We start from the raw sequence: 17937 nt of genomic DNA on the forward strand, positions 1-17937 counted from the left end.
CTTAATAACTTGTTGACAAATTGGGTCACTTTTGCCCCAATAAACTCCTAATTACTGCTTATTTATAGTTAGTAAGGTAGTTATGTTTAGGTATTGGGTAGGATTAAGGCATGTAGAATATGGTCATGCAAAATAAGGCATTAATATAAACTGACAATATCCTAATGCTTATAAGCAACTAGTTATAAGTGAGAATCGGACCCTAAACTAAAGTGTTACCATAAATTGTATTTATATAGATGTTGTTACAAAGCTAACATTATTAATTGATGAGTTGGAGCATATAAAAGCCAGCCATACATGTGAACTCCTGAAGTGTTTAAAAAGCAAATCATGAAGGTGGTTGAGAGCATGTCTAGCAAATAGTTTAGTGTATAGAGTAAATCTTATTTGTTTAACATTTTTTCGTCACATAATTCCTATACTTTCATAGTTTTGACGACTCTTGGTTGACGGTTTAATTTTTTTTTTATGTCTTGTCTAATTACTTTTAAACAAAACAGAATATTCCTAATAGACATAGTTGATACAATATATTTATAAAATATCTAAGTCATAAGCATGCTTAATGGTTTGGATGCATTTATGTTCATTATTTTCTCACATTTGTGCATATTTTAATAGGTCATTAGAAGTGAGTACTGGCTTAGATTCCACGCGGTACAGGATCATATGACTACTGAACAGCCCCAGTCAGTTCACGTGCTTCTGCTGCAGAAAAAAAAAAAATATATATTTTTTTTTCTGTTCCAATGATATGGGGTTCAGAAAAGGTCAGCATTACATTTGAATGCATGCATTCTTGGCGGTAGCTATTTCTGTGCTCTATCACCTGCTTTATCAGAGGGGGAAAACAAAAGTTAGTCAGCTGATCTTTCCCACTACCCTGTAGAGGAGACTGGGGCTAATTATCACATTTATGTGAATATTTTCATGCATGAGTTTATTTTAAGTCATCTTTTATAGATACAAACCTTGAAATATTTGCCTGCAAAAAATGTGTTGACCAGTTTATTCTTCAACAAGTCCTCCACATCTCTGGTCTCTTGGTTTCATTCATCTAGGTTTGCCATATTCTTTGAGTCAGGCTGGTCTCCCAATGGGTCTTCTGCTGCTTTTTCTGGTTGCCTTCATCACAGGTATGCACTGAAAATGTTCATTCTCTATGGTACAGGTATGAACAAGGTACTCGTTGACAATCATGTGTTTTTTAAAATACTTGCATGCACTGGTTACAAAGAAAGCCTAAAGTTGAGGGGATAGTTTGCCTGTGTGTGTGTATGTATATATATATATATATATATATATATATATATATATATATATATATATATTGGTTAAGGACTTTTTAAACGACTCCATCTATTAAGAATAAATTACATTTAGGTGTGCATTTTGCAAATTTTTGTTTATGTTTAAATATTTACCATGAAAAAATGTAGAAGTTCACAACAGTGCACACACACACACACACACACACACACACACACACACACACACACACACACACACACACACACACACACACACACACACACACACACACACACACACACACACACACACACACACACACACACACACACACACACACAATTGTTTTGTGCTAATTTTATAGTTCTAAAAGAAATGCAAAAAAGTTGTCACTTTAAATGGTTTACTTTATTCAAAGTGTGTTATCCTTTGTTCTTTTTTAAAGTTATTGCATTAGATAGTGTGGTAATTACACTGCAAATGTGGTACAGACGAGCTTTCAAAATGTTATTTAGGTGTCTTTACACAGGCTTAAACACAGTTTTTTAGGTGTTCAAGCACGAAGTGCTGAAAACCTATTGTAATTGCTATTTGAAAAAAAAAAAATCCCCTAAAACCCATCGTGCAGCCCAAACCGTAAGGCCTAGAGACTTGAAACTCGGCCAGATGGTAGGCCACACTTTTGTGGAGAACCCATCAGAGTATGACCCCGATTGGCCCATAGTTGGCGCTACAGCAACCAAAAGTACTAAATTACACATAACTCATAGACCGTTGGTCCTTTTTACACCACTGTGATCCCTGGCTCAAGATGAACAAGATGTATATCTCCGATTTCGATTTAAGCTAAATAAAAAAAGTTATGTCGGATTTTGTCCAAAACCTACTTTTGCGAACTAGTCCCTGGTTTTTCGCCCGATCGGAATCAAACCAGTCTAGGCCCATTTTCTGGACTCTCGAGATCAATAATTATCGAAAAAAAGTTGAAATTTTGCAATTGTGTGGCTGTAAAGGGTCATTTAGAAAAGTGGCGTGGTAAAATACAGTCAAAAGCCTATAAATCATAAATAAAAACTCAGAACTTCACAAAAATTGATGAGCATATGTGTCATAACATGGTGAAGAAGCATGCAAAGTTTCATGGAGATCGGACAATAGGTGGCGCTATAACTGTCAAAAAGGTCTCATTATTATTAGGTGTTCAAGCACGAAGTGCTGAAAACCTATTGTAATTGCTATTTGAAAAAAAAATTGAAAAAAGACTTGAAACTCGGCCAGATGGTAGGCCACACTTTTGGGGAGAACCTATCAGAGTATGACATCTATGATAATTTAATGTTCACATCATAATGTTCAAAACCAGTGCAGTACCATACTCTGGTCAGAAAAAGTTGAACTTCTGCATTTGGATGACTTCAATAGGGTCACTTCAAAATCTGGCCTTGACCAAGTGTCCCCGAAAGCCTATATCTCTTCAATGAATGCTCAGATCTTCTTAAAAACAAGTCAGAACATGTGTGTAGCAATGTTCAGGGAAGAAGGAGGCGGGAACCGGCGAACAATCAAATAAACTTTATTTAAAATAAAATAAACAAACCAAAATACCGCCAGCAGCCCCTTGCGGACGACTCCTGGCTACCGAAAATAATTATAAATGCCAGCAGCCCCTCGTGGACGACTGCTGGCTAAAATAAAATACAAATACAAAAACAAAACACAACTAAAATACAGGCCTGTTCCTCTCTCGATCATCAACGTCGTCGCTCCTCCTTTATGCTTCCGCTCCTCCGTGAGAGATGCGAGACCGGTGTGCTTCACAGGTGTTGCTCATTAGCAATCGCACCATCGGCCTCGCGCCGTTCTCTCACGTCCCTCGGCCGTCCTGTTCGCCACATACCCCCATCGCCCCTCACAGGCCGGGGGGCACCCACGAGCCTGTGCCTACTCCCCCCCCCCGGGGGCGGCGATCCCTGGGGGGTATGGACCGAAAAGCCGAGGGAAACGGAGACGGAAGCATAAGGAGCGACAGATCGAGAGAGGGAAAAAAAAAACCAAAAAAAACTTAGTCCGGTTCCCACAACGCACTGCCATCATGGTCCTCCACCAGCTGGGCGATCTCCTCCACTTTCCCTTACAGTGACGCTGGGTAGCCCACGGTGGACGGCTCGACACTCCTCCGCCGCCCAGTGGACGGCGACGGCTCCTTGGGCTCTAGGGCAGACGGCAGGAGTCCCCCGCTCCCTGCTCCTCCCCTTTTCCTGGTGGACGGCAGCAGGCTCCGGCCCACGGCGAGCGGCGGCGACTCCCCCGCTCCCTCCCGGACGGCAGCCGCCCCTCCAACTCCCAGGCGGCTGGCAGCATGCTCGGCCGTCCCCCCTGCAACTCACTCCAGCTCACCGCCTCGAGCGTCCATGGCCGCGAGTCCCCCGCTCCCTGGTCCTCCCCTGCCCGGCGGATGGCAGCAGGCTCCGGGCCACGGCGAGCGGTGGCGACTCAGGCACCATGATCGATGGCACCGCGGATTCCCCACAGCGGCGAGGACTCTCTGACAGCGTGTTCCTCCCTCTTCCCGGGTTTCGGCACCAGTGTAGCAATGTTCAGGGAAGAAGGAGGTGGGAACCGGCGAACAATCAAATAAACTTTATTTAAAATAAAATAAACAAACCAAAATACCGCCAAAATTGTATTATGTTCTTCTGGGACAGTTGCTAAGTTAAGAGATTTAAGAAAGGCTTCAATTTGTTGTTCATTCTCCAACGGTGGTTGTGAGAACAGAATTTTGTAGTATTTCTCAAAGGAATTTTGTAGCTCTTCTTGTTTATACTGTAAAATATTGGAAGTTGGATGCTTTATTTTGTATATGGTATTATCTGCTCTTTGATTTTGTAACCTCCTTGCAAGAATTTAAGCCAATCTAGGTCCAGATTCATAGTATTTTTGTTTAGCAAAAATCATATTTTTTTCTATTTCTTGGGTATATAAAAAGTCAATTTCATTTCTGATTTCCTTAATTTTGGTCAGCAAATTAGAGGTTGGTGCCCTTTTTGTGTTGCACTCAAGGTTTTTTAATTCTTTTGTTAAGATCAGTAAGTCTTAATTGTTTGTTTTTTCTATGGTAAACACTCCAAGATATAATTTCCCCACGAATAACTGCTTCTAAGGCATCCCACACTATTACCGCATCAACCTCTCCCTTATCGTTTTCCTCCAGAAACTGTTTTATTTCCTTTCTCATCAGAGCACAAATTGTGGATTATTTAAAGCACTTGTGTTCAATCTCCACAATGTTTTACGTGGATTATCACTGATATGGACCCCACAAGAAACAGATGCATGATCAGACAAATCTGTAGAGCCGATATCACAAGAACTTATTTTGGAGCGATCTCTCTTAAACACAAAAAAGTAATCTATTCTATAGTATGTATTATGGGGGAATGAATAAAAAGTGTAGTCATGTCTAAGTGGATTGAAGTCTCTCCAAAGGTCTAGTATGCCCAATTCCACCATGAGATTGCTAACTTTCTTATGTAATGATGTAGTAGGTACATTTTTGGATGTATCTAATTTCGGGTTGAGGCGAAGATTCCAGTCACCTCCGCAGATTACAAGTCCTGTTGCTTTCACCATTAAATCAAACATGTTCCTATACAGACCAAAACTGCTTCCAGGAGGAACATAAACATTACATATTGTAATTATTGCATTATTTATCTTTCCAGTAACCATTATATACCTCCCTTCCTCATCAGATATCTCTGATATGTACTCAAAAGGTATTTTTTGTGAGATTAAAATTATTACACCTCTTCTTCGACCAGATTTATAGGATGAATAATACGCCCTTGTGTACCCCATTCTTCTCATTTTTTCATGTTCTGTTCAAGACAGATGTGTCTCTTGTAAGAGAACAATCTGAGCCTTTTCCCGCTTCATTTTTGATAAAATTTTACTTCTCTTAACTGGGTTTGAAATGCCCTTCACATTAAGTGATACTATCTTAACGTCCTGTATATTCATACCTTTCTTATCTGATGAAACCCTATAAGGCATAGATATTCACCATATCTAGTTTTATAAAGCTTATGCACCAACAAAATCTCTCCCATAGAACATGTATTAAAAAAAAACGAACAAAGAAAACAATGACATCATTGTCATGATGAAACCAAAATTGAACCTGTGTTTCCAAGGCTGAGGCTCGTATTAAGAGAGCCCTGCAAGGCCGTGAATGGTCATGGTCCCAATAGGGAGACGTCCCACCTCGTCGCAGATACGGAGCCCTATATATTGTCCGCACACTAGCAAGATTTTGTATTGCAAAAAACATAAACATATACACAATTTGGTTGTCCCGACCCATAATTATATTAACTAAAAAATAAAAGAAGTAGGAACCCTTTAAATGGATTAACTGAAAAATTAACAGTAGCCCTACTCAATTGTTATAATTGTAAAAATAAATCAAAAGGGACAAGTCACTCATACCTCTAGCAAACATTAACGACCTTTGTGAGGTGACCTTACAACATCAATCCTCAATAGTAGCCTAGATAGTCTTCTGAATCCCTGGAGCTTTTCCTTGAATCGTGCGTGATAGCTTTTCTGTGTATTTTCCTTCGTTGCACCGGACTCTTGATCGCTGCTCCGCGCATGTCGTCGTCTTCTCACCATCTGCCACGAAGACAAGAGTTGAATCTCCTCATGATCCGGGACTGCTGTGGGTGGTACGGCGACGACAGGAAACCCGCGAGCAGCCATATCTCTCGTCGCTTCTGATGCGTCCTTGTAGAGACGGGTGCAATCCTCATAAAACACCCGCATCTTTGCTGGATATGGGGTCTGAAACCTGATGCGTTCATTTTTCAGTATTTTTTTAGCATCCGCGTACTCGTTGCGTTTTTTAAGCACTTCAATTGGAAAGTCATGGTCAACAAAGAAACGCGTTTCATCACAGAATACTTATTTTTTCTGCCATGCTTTCCGGAGAACCTCTTCTTTTATACGGTAACTCCCAAACTTTACCACGATAGAGCGGGGCTTCCCCTGCACGCTGTCCGGCTTTTGAGACAGTGCTCGATGTGCTCATTCAATCCTCAGATCCCGGTCGTCAGGAAGGTCTAGCGCTTTTTTAAACAAATTATCAAGAAAATGAACCAAATGAACCTTCCTTATCTTCAGGTATCCCGTAGATCCTCAGATTCTCCCTACGTGCACGACCCTCCTGCTCTATCAGCCTAGCTTCCAACTTAGCTTGACGTTAGGATAGCCTCTTAATTAGCGTCGATGCCGCTTGTAGCACCGTCTCTGTTTCCTCTATTCTTCCTTCCGCTTCATCCAGTCTGTCGTTCACGCCTTGTATTTCTTGTTTAATGTCCGCCAACTGCACGTTATTATCTTTTCTAAATTCACGTAGTTCGTCCAGGATACGTTGCATTCTGGGCTCAGGTGTATCGTCGCCCTGAGGGCCTAGCTCCGGGGGGTAGCCTCGGTCACCATGGCTCGAAGTGGTCTCGTCCTCAACCAAATTTGCAGTTTTCCTACTTCTGGTAGAAACCCCCTTTTCCATCTTGACAAAAATTCACAGGTATTAACAAAATGAGTAACTTAGGGGTATATTTTTAAGACACCGTCGGGAGCTATCAAATTAGGCTGCCATCCTCTCGCTAGCGAAGTTACAGTATAGAGAAGCTCCTCTACTCAAAAGACCAAGATTCCTTGCGAATAGAACATGCGCAGAACACAAATCATTATGGGGATATGCCGATACGTGTTTACATGACCAAAAATTTGGGTTAGAAAAGGGGTACCCCAGGTATCATGTCCCGGTTTTTAAAATCCGGGATATGAGCATATTCTGTTTTTTTCTGGTGTTTACAAGACCGTGCGTGACCGGGTTATTGCTAATATCCCAATTTTGAACGGGTTATTGGCTGCATATAAACGTAGTCATTGATTGACAGCTGCCTCTGTCCAGTCAGCCTCTCTGCTTTGCGCACAATGCACTACAGTCTGTTCTACGCCTGGACCGATGCTGAGACAAACCATACAGTTATAGATGTTGAAAGAAGGCTTTCCATAGTGGCTCTGTAAAACCTAGCCCGAACAGAGCTGGAAATGTTCAGTTTGGTTAACTGCCTTATAGGAAAAACATTCCACTGTGAACCCTCTTGATAATGGAGGAACTGTTTTCCTTTCATTTCAAGATATGTGTGATGACAGTGCCTAGGAATTTGAATGAATCCACCTCTTTAACAACAGAGCTCTTGATGGTTAGGGCTGGGAGAGAGACGGGGGCTCTATGAAAGTCTGTCTCAATTTCCACTGTCTTTTGTTGGTTCAGCTCCAGATTGTTCTTATCACACCACACAACCAGATGAGACACTGTAAGGATCCACTGGAGGCTAGTGATGGCAATTTCAAAACACTGCTTCATGAAGCTTTGAAGCCTTTACAAATCTTTTGTTCCGAATCAATGGTTCTGAGCGTGTATCAAACTCGATCAAACTGCCAGTCACGTGATTTCAGTAAACGAAGCAAAATTACGTCATAAGTGTTTCGAAACACTTCGAAATTTCAATGGTTCACCGCTGGGGGCGATGATCTCTGCCAACCCATGGATCATGAGGAGTCACTGAGAACCAATGAACAAGTGTCTGTGGGTTTTACCTGATCTCTGATCAGTTTTATACATTTGTAGACATTTTAATTAGACAGTAGTATAATTAAAATGAGTTAGTTAATAGTCTTATTGGCCTGTTTAGCTGAGCAATTCTTAGGACAAACAAAACAAACCCTGACAATTGATAAAAGAACACGTTTACACATGATAATCTTAGATGATTAGATAATTGCATTTGAAAGATTTTACTTTCAGTAAAAAATTGCAATATATTGTTAAAGGTGTTTTTATGCATGTTTGGCCTGGGTTTTTGGTGCATTTACACTGTTCTAAGTGAAGACGGGTGTCGGATTGTTTCGAAGCCTCGGCACAATACAGCACATTTGATTTAACTGTTTTAGTGTTTTACGAAGCCTCGATCTGCCCAGCACTACTGGAGGCAAGTTGTAGAACCCAAGTGCAGTTTATTATATTAAACAAAAACAAACATCAAACAAAAACATGGCGTGGCATGAAAACTCAAAATCAGAACATGAACAGACTTACACACAGTGGACAACAGGAAACACAATACTTGACAAAGACACATGGCAAACCTGAGGGCTTAAATACACACAAGACTAATGACTAGACAAGGGACACCTGTGAACAATGAAACAATGTACCAATGACAACATGACACATCAGACAAGGGAACATATGGCAGGATCACATGACTAACAGGTAATCACATGACAGACATGAAACATGACATGAACAAACCAAAACGTGACAGACAAGACCAAATCGTGACAGACACTTCCTGTCTATAAGCAGACTCGTCGTTGCCCTTTATATGGCCGACCAAGGTGGTATCGTCTGCAAATTTAATCATCAACTTGATGGAGCGGTTATTGGAAGTGCAATCATTTGGTATACAGTGAGTAAAGAAATGGTGACAGCATTGTTACATTTACCCCTGGATAGTGATACAAATCACACCATTAGTGGGGTAGGATGTAACAACAAAACTCTTTGTATTTGACACCAACTCACATAATCTGTAAATGTGTAGTACATGTCCAAGTGAGTTTTATTCATAGTAGACAAATGTGGCTACCGTCGTGTATCAAAGTTTGAGAGATCTAACACAAACAACCACTGAGTTACTGATGCTCCAACAAAAGGTGTTACTTCCACCATTTAGGCCTATATTATCTTCAAGAATAATTTAGATTTCAATTTTTAAGCAGAAGCGTATATATATATATATATATATATATATATATATATATATATATATATATAATTTAGCCCATCATGATTTGATTTGATTCTTTCTTTCTGCAGATTACTCCATCATTCTGCTGGTCAGAGGAGGGAATCTGTCTGGCACTCACAGTTATCAGTCTCTGGTTCAAAGCACATTTGGCCAGATAGGATATTTGATCGTGTCAGCTCTGCAGTTTCTTTACCCATTCATCGGTAATCACCCGTGGTCTGTCCTAATGACCTTTTGTTGTATTTATATTGTTAGGTGAAGTGACATTTAGAAGAATATGATTGCCTTTATTGTGTCCCACATATAGCAATGATCAGCTACAACATCATCACAGGTGATACGCTGACCAAAGTGTTCATGAGAATCCAAGGAGGTGAGCTGGCTATTACATTTACATTTTTAAAGGGGTCATCAGATGCAAAATTCACTTTTATATGGTGTTTGCTTATAAATGTGTCTTTGCAGTGTGTGGACACAACCACCATACAATGAAAAAAAATCCATTCACACCTTTTTTTTTAATCCTCAAAAAGCCTAAACACACTCAATAATCAAGCTGTTTGGATTTTCCTGCAATGTGATGTCATATTGCTCATGCTCCACCCACAACCACTGACGGACATGGCTCTGCACTTCACCCTCCAGCACCTGGACTTTCCGGCAACCTATGCCAGGATCTTGTTTGTGGACTTCAGTTCCGCCTTTAATAACATCATCCCTGCCCTGTTACAGGACAAGCTCACCAAGCTCAATATACCGGATTCTACCTGTAGGTGGATTACGGACTTTCTGTCTGACAGGAAGCAGTGCGTTAAGCTGGGGTCACAAGTCTCTGACCCCCAGTTTATCAGCACCGGCTCCCCTCAGGGCTGCGTCCTTTCTCCTCAGCTTTTCTCCCTATACACCAACAGCTGCACCTCCAGTCACCCATCCGTCAAACTCTTGAAGTTTGCGGATGACACCACCCTCATTGGGCTCATCTCTGATGGGGATGAGTCTGACTACAGGTGGGAAGTTGACAACCTGGTGTCCTGGTGTAGTCAGAACAATTTAGAGCTCAATGCTCTAAAGACAGTGGAGATGGTAGTGGACTTTAGAAGGAGTACAGCCCCACCTACTCCCATCAACCTGTGTGACTCCCCAGTAAACATTGTGGAGTCCTTCTGTTTCCTGGGCACTATCCTCTCCCAGAACCTAAAGTGGGAACTGAACATCAGCTCCCTCGCCAAGAAAGCACTTCAGCGGATGTATTTCCTACGGCAACTGAAGAAATTCAAGCTCCCGAAGACAATGATGGTTCACTTTTATACAGCCATCATAGAGTCCATTCTTACCTCCTCCATCACCACATGGCATGCTGCTGCCACGGCCAAGGATAAGAGCAGACTGCAGCGTATCATCCGCACTGCGGAGAAGGTGATTGGTTGCAATCTGCCTTCCCTCGAGGACTTGTACTCCTCAAGGGCGCTGAAACGGGCGAAGAAGATTGTGGCAGATCCCTCCCATCCTGGTAATTCCCTGTTTCAGCTACTCCCCTCTGGCAGAAGGCTGCGGTCCGTCAAGACCAGCACCTCACGTCATAAGAACAGTTTTTTCCCTTCTGCTACTGGTCTCCTTAACAAGGCCTTGAGCTCTCAGTGACACTGGCTTTAAACTTGAACTTATTGCTATTGTTGCACTTTGGCATATTTGCACCATTGCTTTATTGGATACCCCATGTGGGCACATTTGTGGTGTTATTATAGCATGTACCTTATATGTTGTATGTTATATGTACGCACCTCCTGCCAAAGTAAATTCCTTGTCTGTAAATATTCAAGGCGATTAAAACCCCCAATTCTGATTCATTCCATTCTGGACTGTCCCGTATTAACATATTTCCGCCCTCAGCCATTTGTATACTGTCCGCCAAGGCAGGTTGTCAAGGCATCACTTTACATGTCTTGTGTCGACACCCCCCATGGGGTGGGCAGTTTCTCATTATCATTTAAAAAGAGACATGCACCGAAATGGGTCACTGTATACAGAGCTGTTTTTGAGGAGGTAAAAAGGGTGTTGTTTTACACAACCATTGAGGAATTTGAACCAAAGTATGTTACAAACTTCATATGAAGACCCTAAACAATCATACCAACTTGTGGCAAATGGGCATCCGATGGGTCATAGCATTCCTCATACATGTGCCTTATAGGCATGAATAGGCATTATTGACATGCAAATGTGGATGATTTTGTGTAATATTTCAGGTTTTTATAGTAACCTTTATTCTGCTTGGTTTTAATTAGTGCTTTAATTTTTTACTTTAAAGGGACAATGTGTAGTTTTTTTCGGTATTTTATTATCTATAATCTATATTTTTATTCATAAATATGTCCTCAACGGTGGACAAATACCTCTGCCAATGATCTGACTTATCCTCGTAAACGAAGAATTTATTATCTTTATATACATGTGACGGGAAGGTCGACGGAGGCTTCCATGTCGTTCCGCCATCTTGAAAAACTATAGCAGAGAGGGTCAAAAAGTACTAGGCCAACGTGTTTCCACAACGTGTTTTCGTTCAGAGCCAGCGTCACGTGACTGAAAGCAGCAGAAACGGAGGAGCAGAGCAGTGAGAGGCGCTTGTCACGACACCGGCAAGTCAGTCAGTAATTCATACTGTAACATTCATTTGTTCGTTGTGTCAAGGTCCAGTTTGTTTGAAATAACAAACCTGTTCACCCGAAGGAAAACCTGACGAAGTGCTATTAGAACACATCCTGTCATAGCTTTTTGGTACATAACAGCTACCGTAGATGCAACACGCATTTGAAAAAGCGAGGCGCTGGAGAGCACAATTCGTTTGAATACAAAATACAATTTCACCGCTAGATGGGAGAAATTCCTACACAATGTCCCTTTAAAAGTTTAGAGTTCTGAAAGTTACTGTATGTTTTCAACGTATAATAAAAGCATGATAAATGCATCTTGGCTCTAAGTGTCTTGTGTCCATGTTTTGAAAGGACACCTCCAAAAAATAGTCTCAGTTTTTTCTCTGTGAACACATTGAGAAAAGCAGAAACTTGACTTTTTGTTGTGCTCTTTGTTTTTTCCAGTTGGTCCCGGAAACATTCTTACAGAGAGACATTTTGTAATTCTGATGTCCACTTTTCTATTCACACTGCCCCTGTCTCTCTATAAAGATATAGCAAAGCTGGGAAAGGTTGAGTATTACCAACTACTCACTGCTCTTTTTTTATATAATCACTTGTGATCTGTAGCTTTAAAGGAATATTTCACCCAAATATCTGTCATTCGCCTGTTATTTACTCACTCTCATGTCTTTTACGGCTTCAAGCCTGAATTTTGTTGTATTTCTGGACAACTTTTTCATACAACAGCATTTCATAGTGACCATGTCTGATTACCTACGTCAGGCTCTAAAATGAACAAAACAGCACAATTAAATATAGTTTTATAAGAATAGTCCCTATGACCCGTGTGCTACATTCATAACATCATAGGGTTTGGATAACATGAATATTTTGGGGGTGAACTATTCTTTTAAAGGATTAGTTGACCCAAAAATGAATATTGTGTCATACTCACTCTCATGTTGTTCCAAACCCGTATGACTTTCTTTTTTTGTTTAATTGTTTTGATGAAATTGGAGAGCTTTCTGTCCCTCCATTGACAACCTATGCAACTACCACTTTCAAAAAAAACATAATTTACCACTTTATTTACACAACATTGATATTCAACGCATGTTCCCACTACAATGTCTGCTCTCACATCAACACAACATGCATGCGCCGTGGAGCTCTGGTGAAGATGCGTTGGAGATTAATATTTTGTTATGAAAGTGGTAAATTGTTTTTTTTTTTTTTTTGCACAAACCAAACACTTAATGATGAATACTTTAATGATGACTTTGCTATCTTTCTAGGGCTTGAAATTAGTAGTTGTATAGCTGTCAATGGAGCTGACAGAAAAGCTCTCAGATTTTATTAAAAAGATCTTCATTTGTGTTCTGTAAATATAAAAGTCTTACGGGAAAGTATTACAAAATTAAAATTTTTGGGTGAACTAACCCTTTAAATTGACAATAATGAACTCTACCCCTGCTCTTTTCCAGGTATCTTTATTGTCCATGCTCTTGACTTTTGCCATCCTCATCACAGTGGTCGTGAGAGCTGCGACACTAGGACCACAGATGTATAAAATCCCTCTTACCGTCTGTGTGCATTCATTCACACCGTCCACCATATGCTCATGTTTGTTGACCGCAGCTCAGGATAATGATTTACCCCCTTAAATACACATTTCTGAGAAATGATCTCAATGTGCTCCATTCATTGGGTTTTATTTAATTTCTTATTTGATTTTCCATCATATTTTGGCCTTCGTGTAACAAGGCACATAGTGACACTCTCCAGTGAAACAATACACACACAGGTGAAACTCGAAAATTTTGAATATCGTGCAACAGTTAATGTATTTCAGTAATTCAAATTAAAAGGTGAAACTAATATATTTAGTATATATAACTATACACATATGCATGATTATACTTTTCAGAGGGCCGACATTTCTGTATTTAAAATCCTTTTTTTATTGATTTCATGTAATATTCTAATTTTCTGACATTTTGAATTTGGGGTTTTCATAAGCTGTAAGCCATAACCATCAAAATTATAACTTTTGCACAATATTAAATTTTTTCGAGTTTCACCTGTTTTTTGTGATGCTTCAAAACCCCCTAACCCGGATGAACCCAGAACAAATATGTGATTTTCACCTAGCAGATGATTAAACAGGCACACAAAAAAATCACTATAATACTGTTTTTTAGTATTATTATAGATACTTGGGAATATGACTCTCTGATTCTTTTTGGCATGCTAAAAAATAACTAATCAAACCCCCTAGCAGCATGGCAGTGACTTTTGCATGGGCATGCACAAACATTAAAAATTATTTATACAATTAATCCCTAGCTTTATGTGTTTACTTAAATATTTTTTGTCCACAGACCTGCATCAGATGATGCATGGGTGTTTGCACGGTGGAATGCAATTCAGGCAGTTGCTGTCATGTCTTTTGGTGAGGTTTTACTTCCAGTGATATACACCTTTCTTCATCAGTGTGGTCAGAGATGAGCATTCTCAAAATAAAATAACGTTTCAAATTGAAAAACTTTGTTTTTCAGCTTTTATCTGCCACCATAACAGCTTTATGATCTATGGGTCGCTGCAGGAGCCCACGTTGAGCAGCTGGTCTCTTGTCACGCATGTATCTGTGGGATCAGCTGTACTGGTCAGTGCTGTCTTTGCAGCTGCAGGTTATGCAACTTTTACTGGTTATACACAAGGTACATTATTGTAAATCCTGGGTCACAATATCTGCATAAATACTTTGATAAATCTGTGTTATAGGGTACACAATGCACTGTAACTGAACACGATTACATGTTTTCCTGTTGTGTTTCTTGTCCAAGGTGATATATTTGAGAACTACTGCAGGAATGATAACTTGGCTACATTCGGTCGATTCTGCTTCGGTGTCAGTATCATCACCACGTTCCCTCTGGAGTGCTTTGTAACCCGTGAGGTGAGATAATTGACGCTTTTTATATGGGTAAATCTTCAGCTTGGGGAACTTTTGATTACTTGATAGCTTGAAAAACAAAAAATCTTAATGTTAAAACATTTATCACGTCCTGAAGGGAAGATCTGACCATGGCCTTGATCAACCTTCAAGTTGATTTTCCATCATAACCAAATATTAATTGTTCTCTACATTACTTGTGATAGGAATGACATTGGGGACAGTGATTCTTTGACAAAATAAATGAAAAAAAAAGTAAAATTTATAAACATAAATACCAAACTAATTGAATGTTCTTGGCAGGGTTATTGTAGTTAACTGAAACTGAAACTGAAACTAAAAAACCTCAAAAAAACTAAAACCATAAAATATAATTGAGTGAAATAAAATAAAATAATTTGATTTCACATATATAACAGTTAGTTTATTTATTATATTTAGTATATTTTCATTTAGTTTAACTTGATGTAGTTGATTGTAAAAAACAACAACAACAAAAAACAATATAAAATGACACAAAAAAAGTACTAAAACTTTAAAAATTAAATGAAAATGGAAAATAATTAAAAAAAATATATAAAAACTATAATAGTATCGCAATTACAGGAAAATAACACGGGTTCTTATGACAATCATTCTAAATTGCAACACATTATCAAAGTCTTCAGACATTTCCAGGGCTTTCTATGACATTACAGTCATCCTGACTCTTTAATGACCGGATGCAATGTTTAAAATTCGTTGTAAAGTGCGACATACTTACGTTGATTGTTTTAGTAGGCCTATTTGTTTAACTTACTTTAAATTTGGTCCTTTCTTGATGGTGTCCAGGTGATCTCCAATGTCTTTTTTAAAGGAGAACTCAGTAACATCGCCCATTTCATCATTACCTTGGTGATCATATCAGCAGCGACTGCCGTATCCCTCTCTTATGACTGTCTGGGTATTGTACTGGAACTAAATGTGAGTTTCCTGTTAATTCATTAGCAACAAGATATGTGGTTAGCAAAAGTAGTTGATGTTGCTGGTCTGTCACATTCAGAGATGTCTTTAAATGTCTGTTTTTCCATCATTTTCAGGGTGTTTTGAGTGCTATACCTCTCATGTTCATCTTCCCCGCCGCCTGCTTTCTGAAGCTCTCGGATGACCGCTGGTTTCGTGGGGAAAACCTCATTCCCAGCATCATCCTGGCGGCGGGTGTTTGTGTTATGATAATCGGCTTAGTCATGATGGTGCTCTTCCCTCAGGACTGTTCACACGGAGCAGAGATGATCTACTGTACCGTCTCTAACACCTCAGTTCCCAGCACCACTTCACCCAATGTGCTGCAGTTTAACACCACACAGAATGCCAGCACTTTCTGACTTGCATCTATTTAACTGGAATCTTATTATATGCTGTTTTCTAGTGATACATTGTTGTTGTATTAAAGAAATTACATCATAAGATTTTTTAATGTGATTAACTGTCATTGGAATATTTGCAATGTAGGTCTACCTTCTTGCATACCCACCACTAATTTTTAATTTGAAGTATACTGTATATGACTTGTGCATGTTCCAAGTCTTTTGAACCCATACAGTAGCTTTATTAGGAATAGACCCAAATTTAAGTTGACTCACTGATAATTTTCCCTCTTTGAACTTTAGCTAAACGAGATGTGCCATTTTAAATTAATGCAATGGTGAAAGAAATTAAGCCTGTACTACCATAATCAATCTGTTTCATAAACAAAGTAAAAAACAAAAACGACATCGATTTCTATTAAAAAGAATGTTTTTTGTCCGTTTTTTATTATTTAAACTAGGGATAGTTCACCTAAAAAGGAAAATTCTGTCATCATTTCCTCACCCTCATGTTGTTTTACACCTGTATGAGTTTATTTGTTTTGTTGAACACAAAAATAATATAATTTAGAGGACGTTGGCAACCAAAAAGTTGCTGGTCCCCATTGACTTCCATACATGAAAACAAAATACTACGGTAGTGTAGAAAAGGCCCCAAAGTTATGTCAGTGTTGATATTATTTAGTGTAGTTGACCAAACGTTTCACGTTTACTTCCGTTTATTCAGTGCTTGTAACGGTAGCCGAAGCGCGCGCTGGTTTGTATACTATCTGACGTCACACAGTTAGTATGCAGTACGATAGAGATAGTCAGTCGGTCGGTCGGATTGTAGATGTGAGCTGCACCTTTCTTCAGAGTGTGCGTAAATGAGAAGAGTAAGTACATCTGTGATATTGTATTATTTGTGAAACTAGTTATTTCTGTTATTTGATGTGGATAAGAGTTAGGAGTTTAAGGAGTCGCTATGCGACCGTGGTGCTAATTATATCCACGTTCGTTCATTTCACGCTCGAGCTTCGACTCGTCTGATTTAGTACGTCGAGTTAACGATATGTAATATCGTGTTTAGATGTGTTCATACTTTCATATTTGTTGTTAGGATTGATCAGTACTTTGTGGTTGAGTAAATTAAGAAGTAAGTGGTGGTAAATATTGTTATTTGGATCGCTATCGAGGTTTCTCTGTCAAGGCTTTGCTAGCTCGAATGGAATAGCATTCAGTACGGGGTTTTTTCATAATAAAACCATCCAGCTGTCTAGTTAGTTGAAGCTATAAAGTGGATTATCATAGATGACAGTAAGTGCTTTCTATGTGGGAATGTAACCTATGATAGAAAATCTGAGGATCCTTTATAATAAGTGTTTGAATCTTTACATTATGCTTACAGTATTAGAGTTTAAGAGATATACTGTATAGTTATATATACTGACTATTGTTTGCTTTGTTTAGTAATGTATATTAGTGCTTAGAGAGGAATGAGTGTATGCATATGTTTGATTTATTCATTTGTAATTTGTTTCTCTCTTTATAGAAACCACACTCATAATTACACTCACCCTCAAACTCACTCACACAAGAAAGAGGAATAAAGAAACAGAATCAGAACTATTTCTCCGCTCTTTATTTCATACTCTGGAACATTTGGCCTTAAGTGGTGTTCTGGCCGACACACCTGAGTGAACTTGGTGATAAACCCAGAACTAGCACCTAGACTGAGCGTCTACCCATTATCTTCACTACAGGTAGTCATTGGGGACCAGAAAGTGTTTGGTTACCAACATTTTTAAAAAATATCTGATTTTGCGTAACAGTACAAAGAAACTTATACAGGGTTAAAACAACATAATTCATAAAAAAAAAAAAGT

General features: G+C 39.3%; 1 protein-coding gene across 1 annotated transcript in view; it reads left to right on the top strand.

Annotated features, from left to right (window-relative positions):
- Nucleotides 1-16141, top strand: part of slc38a11 (solute carrier family 38 member 11) — a 16629-nt gene extending 488 nt beyond the window's left edge. Inside the window, exons 3-12 of the mRNA XM_077216389.1 lie at nucleotides 1065-1139; nucleotides 9206-9340; nucleotides 9445-9510; nucleotides 12233-12339; nucleotides 13255-13334; nucleotides 14152-14222; nucleotides 14329-14490; nucleotides 14617-14729; nucleotides 15558-15689; nucleotides 15806-16141. Coding sequence (XP_077072504.1) covers nucleotides 1065-1139; nucleotides 9206-9340; nucleotides 9445-9510; nucleotides 12233-12339; nucleotides 13255-13334; nucleotides 14152-14222; nucleotides 14329-14490; nucleotides 14617-14729; nucleotides 15558-15689; nucleotides 15806-16090 — 1226 coding nt within the window. The 3' untranslated portion in view covers nucleotides 16091-16141. The remainder of the gene's footprint in view (nucleotides 1-1064; nucleotides 1140-9205; nucleotides 9341-9444; nucleotides 9511-12232; nucleotides 12340-13254; nucleotides 13335-14151; nucleotides 14223-14328; nucleotides 14491-14616; nucleotides 14730-15557; nucleotides 15690-15805) is intronic.
- The last annotated feature ends 1796 nt before the right edge of the window (nucleotides 16142-17937 follow it).

This window comes from Siphateles boraxobius, unplaced genomic scaffold (assembly GCF_051911475.1).
Source record: "Siphateles boraxobius isolate OS27281-9 unplaced genomic scaffold, OSU_SipBor_1 7, whole genome shotgun sequence".
Classification (NCBI taxonomy): domain Eukaryota; kingdom Metazoa; phylum Chordata; class Actinopteri; order Cypriniformes; family Leuciscidae; genus Siphateles; species Siphateles boraxobius.